The sequence below is a fragment of the Pteropus alecto genome, unplaced genomic scaffold (genome assembly GCF_000325575.1).
Source record: "Pteropus alecto unplaced genomic scaffold, ASM32557v1 scaffold111, whole genome shotgun sequence".
In the NCBI taxonomy this organism is placed as follows: domain Eukaryota; kingdom Metazoa; phylum Chordata; class Mammalia; order Chiroptera; family Pteropodidae; genus Pteropus; species Pteropus alecto.
In genome coordinates this window covers 1161780-1169056 of record NW_006431915.1, presented here as the reverse complement: position 1 = coordinate 1169056, position 7277 = coordinate 1161780, and the positions used below count along the sequence as shown (strand labels likewise).

General features: G+C 42.8%; 1 protein-coding gene across 9 annotated transcripts in view; it reads left to right on the top strand.

The window, feature by feature from the left end:
* Positions 1-7277, top strand: part of ABCA1 (ATP binding cassette subfamily A member 1) — a 120635-nt gene that overhangs the window by 48059 nt on the left and 65299 nt on the right. For 7 of the 9 annotated variants that reach the window (XM_025041317.1, XM_025041311.1, XM_025041323.1 and 4 more), the window contains 2 exons: positions 4170-4294; positions 6320-6499. In XM_025041317.1, the coding sequence (XP_024897085.1) occupies positions 4170-4294; positions 6320-6499 (305 nt within the window). The remainder of the gene's footprint in view (positions 1-4169; positions 4295-6319; positions 6500-7277) is intronic. The other 2 variants (XM_025041326.1, XM_015599863.2) reach the window with 1 other exon arrangement.

Genomic DNA, 7277 nt, shown 5'->3' with positions numbered 1-7277 from the left:
CTTTCCTAAACACTGCAAGGTGAATTGACTTCTCCATAATTGGCGGTTTTCCTGATTGTCTCATGTCATTAGTTTATTCACTCATTGGTGTTCATTCCTTCATACACTCGCCATTTACTGAGAGCCTCATCTTTGCCAGGCTCTGCTGCACTTCAGGGTTACAAAGTCCTGGCCCTCAAGGCACTTCTTCTCGGGAGAGAGATGTGTGCTCAGACAACTGAAGCTTGATCTGAGCAGTGCTTGACGATGCTATTAGGGATAGAGGAAGGCCACTTAATCCCGCCTATGGGTGGGAAAGTCAGGGCAGGTTTCGTGAAAGAAATGACTCATGGGACAAGTCATAAAGAAAGGGATAAGAGTTAGCTAGGCTAAGAGGAGAAGGTCTGTTTTCGGCATCCGGCTTTCTCAATATTCTTCTCCACTCATTTTCCTGACAGCCACAGAATGGAGAAAACTGAGACCAGAGATACAAAGCCACCCCACTCTGGCCTCACACTGTCTTCCTCCCTAGTCCTTCTCTCATCCTACTTTCCAACCCTTAGGTTTTGATGAATCTCCTCTCTCTATGTTTATTTGCTTGTTGGTTAGTTATTCATTCAAAAAACATTTTTGAGCACCTACTATGTGCACAGCACTGTGACTATAGGGCGTCCTGGTCCTTGCCATCATGAGAGGACATACCCTCTCCATACCACAGCCTCTAGAGAATTTTAACTTTCTGTCCTTTTCCAAAATTTCGCTCTGGCCTGACTCCACTGTGAAACACTTGCAGATAAACCTTATCTTGTTCAAATCCTTCCGTGAACTGTCTTCTTCTGGCTTCCTCATCCCTCCTGCTTTACAGATTTACATCTTCATCTCCCTTATCAGCCTTGGAAGTTCTTTGAGGGCAAGGTCTGTGTCCTTACCTTTTCTCTGTGGTACATTGTGGTTCATTGTGGTACATTGGTAAAGTTGAATGAAAAAAACCTTTTTCAAAATTACAAAATTGTTATCGTTTATTGAGTACCTACCATGAGCCACTCACTCATTATTCATGCTTTACATATGAATAGCTCTTATTCCCATAACTTTGAAAGATAGATAGCTGTCATCCTTACCTCTTAGGGAAGAAAACTTGGGCTCAGGAAAACAAAATGGAATTCTTAAAGCCATACAGTTAATAAATAGCAGAGTCCAGCGTCAAGTTTAGGTTTTTGTAGTTCCACACCCCTGATCTTTCTGCCATACCATTGTTTCTCAAACTTGGCTGAAATCACCTGGGGAGTTATAAATTTTTGATGCCTGGGTCTTAGCCCCAGTTCTGATTAGTTGTCGGGGGCTGTGGCCTGGGCATTGGGATTTTTTTACAGCTCCCTCATGGGACTAATGGGAGCCAAGTTTGAGAAACCATGTACCGTACCACATTGCCTCCCTGTGTCCACACTGGCTGCAGCTGCCATTGGTGGTGTGGTATCCATGTGACCAGAATGCATATTTTTTATAGCCAGGGATCTTGGGCCTCCTTGCTGCTTCCCCACCCAGTGACCTCACCACCCCTTGCACATCCACTGCCAAGGGTTGTTGACTGTTTAATCAGCCTCTTGGTTCTTATGTCTTATCCAGGGGATTCTCTGATAGGTGGTTGGAATTTGATCACATCCAGCTGTTCTCATCCTCAGAGCCTGTTGATCCAACAGAAGAGTCGTAAAAACACACTGAGCACACTTGCTGCTCTGGAGAGTGTTGTCCATGACCTAGACCCGTTACAAGTGCAGCCAGGGTCAGCCTCCCACACTAGCAGCCCTGCTCGGGAGGGAGGAGGCTGTTCTGAAGTTCTCTATCATAGTATCTGCCTGCTGCTCTGGCTTTTCATATTCAGGAGGAATTTGTGAGAGTCAGTTCATGTTCTGTCCAGGGCTCAGAGAGGTCTGACCCTCGGTATGGTGCTTTTCCCTTTGTTCCACAATGCTCAGTGTCTGGCTTTTCATGCCAAGCCCCAGTTGAAGCCACCAGCTTTCCTACATTCCTTCTTGTTTACCTCTGCCATAGGGCTACTGGGACACTGCAGATGTTGCTGTTTCCCTGGGACTATAGTACTAGTGACTAGGGATCCTGCTTACTCCTAGAGTGCAGCTGGTGGATCATTCTGACACCCCTAGGCCCTCCTCAGACCTGCTCAGCTGAAAGGAAGCCTCCTGTGATGCTGCTCAGATACTTCTGGAATCTTCTCAGTCCTAATCCCATCTCCTAATATTTATTATCCAGCTATCATTCACTAACCAGTAATTCTTTGCCAGGCCTTGGCGTATGCACTGCAATACAGAGATAAAACATATTCTGTGTCCCAGAGGCATGTAGTCTAGGAGAGATAGTATGCAAATAAAAGAATGTTCCTAAAAGTATGATGCCCAGACCCCATGCATTAGAAGTACAAAGGCTGCATATTAAAATATAGATTCTTAGGCCCCATTCTAGACCCGCTATTTCAGTATATCTGGGGATTGGGCCCAAGCAGCTGCATTTTGGCATGCTTCCTCAGTGACTCTTAGGTGCTCTGAGGTTTGACAATTACGGAAGTAAACTTGATGGTAACAGTATAACGTCATGTGTGGTGGGAAGCACCAGGCAGATGGCCACCTGCAGGAGCACCTGTTCCGAGGAGGACACTAGTTGGGCAAGGAACAGCTTCTTGAAGGTGTCGTGAGGAATAACTAGTTGTGAACTGTGCTTAATTTACCCTTTCTGTAGCTCTGTGTTACTCACATTTCCTTAGGCAGAGCATGCTTGGACCAGGCAGCGCTGATGGGGGTCTGATTGGGCTGTTGGTTGCTCCTTCTACTATGTCTCTGTACAGAAATAAGACTTAGATCCCAGGTTTAACTCCTGTCCTCTTTAAGCCTCATACTATAGCCCCGATTTCAGATCTAACCTCTTGCTCTCTTCGGTTAAATGATTTGGTTTTTTGAGATTTGCCCCCTAGAGGTTGGTTAGTGCCTGGATCTGTGGGCTGCAGTCTACAGATGATGACTGCCTGGCCATGTGGTTATGATTGGCTGGTTTTCTCTTTATTGGAAGAAGTTGGGTTATTAAGAGGGTGCCGCAGAAGGAGAAGTAGAGAGTTAAATGAAATAAGTTAAGGGAAATGAGGGGCCACTACCAGGCATCTGGTCAGAAACCTCTCATTTTAGAGATGAAGAATTTGGGATTCAGAAAGATTATGAAATAGCCACGTGACACCACAGGCACAGCCTCCAACTCTGGGGACTGAAATTCTAGGTTTCTGGCCAGTGCTGCTTCTACATCACTACACTGGATTGGAGCCTTTTTAAAATGTATCTGTAGGACTTATTATTTAAATGGATTCTGTATGAAACCCTGCAGCAATCTAATCATTGGTAGGATTGATTTTGTAAAACCATACGCTTATGTGTTTTCTTAAAGTGCAGCAGACCTAGGTTTTGGAGCTCCATGTCATGTGTTCCATGTTTGGAATTAAAATAAGACCGTGTCTGCGGAAGCACTTTGATAGGTGTAATGCTGTACACCAGTGGTTCTCAAAATTTGGGCCCCAGACCAGCAGCATCAGCGTCAGCTGGAAGCTTGTTAGAAATGCAGATTCTCTGGCCTCATCCCAGGCCCCCTGAATTGGAAAACTCTGGTGATGGAAGCCAGCAATCTTTTTAAACAGAACCTGCAAGGTGATTCTGATGTCCACTCAAGTTTGAGAACCACTGCTCTTCATTGAGGGGAAATCAGCCCTGGGGCTTGTTGAGAATAAGATTTTTGTTCTCAATTTTTCTCTGTCTGAGATAGCAGCGGAGACAGGAGCAGTGGGGTTAGTGTCACAAATCTCAGGTGGGATGGGTGAGATCATTTGAAAGGTTTGGCTTTTGCCTTGTAAAGCAAGGCAAGGCTGTGTGTGTGTGTGTACAGCACTGTCACACTGTTTGAGTCTAAGAGCACATGCTGTGTGGCTCTGTACGTCTTTAGAAAGCAATCTTTTCATGTCTCCTGAGAAGGCGAAGCTCCTTGAGCCTCGTTTCTCTGTGTGCTTAAGCCAGAATCCTGTGGTTACCAGTCAGTTTAAAACGAGGCAATCAATATTATATTTTTCTCCACTTGCCCCATTGTGCTGATTTTTTTTTTTGGAGTTACTTATTAAATGAAAATAAAACACTATTTCTCAGCAGGCTTGACACTTCAGGATTTCCTGGTGGACAATGAAACCTTCTCTGGATTCCTGAATCACAACCTCTCTCTGCCAGGGCCTACTGTGGACAAAGTGCTGGGGGCTGGTGTCAGTCTCCGCAAGGTAAGCTGTGACCTTCGGCTCCCTTGGTGGGGCTGGTGGCAATCCACTGTTTGAGAATGCATGGAAAAAAATATAAACCCCTGGCTTTGTAATGGTGTGGAAGGAGGGCATTAGCTCAAATTCAGCATCACCTATTTTTATTTCCCTGCTCAAACTGGCATTGCCAAACCATTCAGAGATGGAATATGCCACCTGGAGTCATGGGCCAGCTGATTGAAATAAAACTGATTTCCTGCCTGTCAACTGACATGTGTTGATAACTTCCTCCTAAAAGATGGATGCATTTAAGTTAAGATGGGTTAAACATTTTCTTTAAAATTTCACAGTAACCAGGGTTGAGGATTATTGAACTGGAGCAGCTCTGTCAGCAGATTATGAAAACTTAATGCTTCCTTTAAAGACAGACAAGAAAGGTATATAAGGAGAATTTTTTTTTTCTTAATTTATAAAACCAGGAAGTGCTATTAGTGTTTATATGGAATTTTAACCTTATATCCCTGGAAAACTTCCTCTGCCATCATTAGATATTATAGCTCCTATGCAGTGGGTAGCAGACCCAGCTTGCATGGTTATTGATTTCCAGAGAAGCTTCTCAGTTTATTCTCTGGCAGAAAGAGAAGTTGCTTCCTTAACCTGTCTCATGTCTACATACTAGCTTGTCTTTACAATAAGCAGAAGCAGTGGAAATGTTTATGCCTGAAAATAAGACCTTTACCGTACATGATCTAGAACTTTTAAAATTAGAAAAATGTGCTTACTGCTTGCCCTTATGAAACTAGGAAAATATGCCTTGTGTTTACCAATTGTGTGGTTGGGAGATGGGCCAGAGGCAGCAGGCATATGAAAATAGTTGCATTTAGCATGATTTCCATTGCCCCTGCCAATTTCATATGTGTCACTTTCAATCAGTTAACAATAAGAGGCATCCTAAGTACGGAGGTGGTCCTTGAGTGGTAATTAGTCTCTGTGTCAGTGCTCTAAAGGTGAGCTGAGCCTAGAAGCAAGGACTAGTTAGAGAAAGGAGACCAACTGAAGTGTGCTTGAGTATCTGGCAGTAGGTGAAAACTTAATGGAAACCATGGCAGGCCAAATGCTCTGCAGTGTTAGAAAAATGGGTCTTTGAGGTTTTTGGTCCATCGCTTACAGTAGGTTGTACTATAAGCAGGTCAAGCAGCACTAATTTAAACTAACAGGGAGGTAGTAATGGAGTAATAAAGAGTCTGCATATCCATTCAGTGATTCCACAAATATTATTAACTGCAGTGTTGCAGCACTGTGGACACAAGTGAGCAGGAAAAGCAAAGTCCTTCATCTTATCGAACTTGCTGTCTAATGGATAGTGAGGACCATACATGAAGAAGCTCAATTTATTTAGGCCCCAAAAGCTAATTAAGTAAACAAAATATGGCCACAGTGAAGCTCTCTAGGAGGTCTACTATAATGAATAGATAAGAATGAGTTAGAATTGGCCTGTCAATGAAATGAGATGAGAAGTTTGGCTTTCTGGTACTCTACTCTGCGGCGAGTAAAAGGCAAGATATAAATTCTGAAATTGCTTGAAAGTAGTTCTTTGCCTCAGTTAAACATCTCTACCTACAAATAAATAGTATAATGCTTTTAAACCGTAATTCAGCCCAACTCCAGTTTAAGATATTATAAGTTCCAAAGTAATGAGAATGTTTTTCTCTAATAAAAGTGGTTTCAGGAGTTCAGGCTCCAGATTCCTAGTTACTGAATCATGTGTCCCGCTTTTGAGAAAAAGAGTTGGACTCGGGATTTCTCTTCCCAAGGACAAGAGAGTGGGAGATGATGAGTCAAACACAACATTTAGGTTTTAAATTTCCTGTCAGACCGCGCCTTGATGCATTCCGAAGTTCATCAAAGAGACCCGATGCTTCGGGTTATTGAGGTTATGTCCATTCTTTAAAGTTGTATTGATGTGAAGTCCCCCCAAAGGATTCAAGGACCCAACTTCTCATCCTTATAATCCAGTTTTGTTTGTCTCTCTGTACAAAATGCTTCCAGATATTTTTGCAAGGCTACCAGTTACATTTGACGAATCTGTGCAGTGGTGGATCCAAAGTAGAAAAGATGATTCAACTTGGTGACCAAGAAGTTTCTAAGCTTTGCAGCCTGCCACGAGAAAAACTGGATGCAGCTGAGCAAGTACTTCGCTCCAACTTGGACATCCTGAAGCCAGTCCTGGTGAGTAGGTGTGCCGTGTGGAGAAGCTTCAAGTACTAACGCCTTTGGAATGTGAATTTTTTTCTTGGACAATGTGACTTTGTTTTTGTAGAAACATAGAGCTGGCTGGGAGTTTGAGATACAGTTTAGCTTAATGGTATTCTAACTATTTTTTCAAACTTTTGGGTTATCTGCCAAAGAGTGAAAAGAAGAAGAATGAGTTGCATGTGGTTCTGAGTCTAAGCCTAAAGTTCATTGTGCCTATTTAATCAAAGATACCTGTTTTTTTAATATTATAATTTGAGATTATAAGAGTTCATTTGAAGAAAGAGTTCTCCAGAGTGAAAAAAAGTTCTCAAAACCATTGATGGGAACATAGATACCTGTTCATTTGTAAAAGCCCATCAGAAAGGAGACACAGTGAACTGTCACAGTGACAAAACCTTAGAATCGGATGGAAGCACGCTCAGGAATTAGCTTAATCATTGATAAAATTGCATTTACAGAGAAAAAATTGCCAGCAAAGTTTGATCAGTCTAGGAATCAATAGTACAGAGAAGCAGTCCGTGAGAATACATGTTCATTCTTATTCAAAGAATGGGAATGAACCTGGACATTTTGGTCATTAGAGAGTTGTGTATAGTTCCAGAACAGGTGTATTTTTTGGCGGGGGAAAGGTGTTTCTGAGAGCTCTGGTGAAATGCCCCTCCAATAACATCAATTAGCAACCTGTGTTCTAGTTTTCTACTCACCATATAGCACTCTGATTTGTCATTAAGTTCTCTCGAACCAGGGAAAG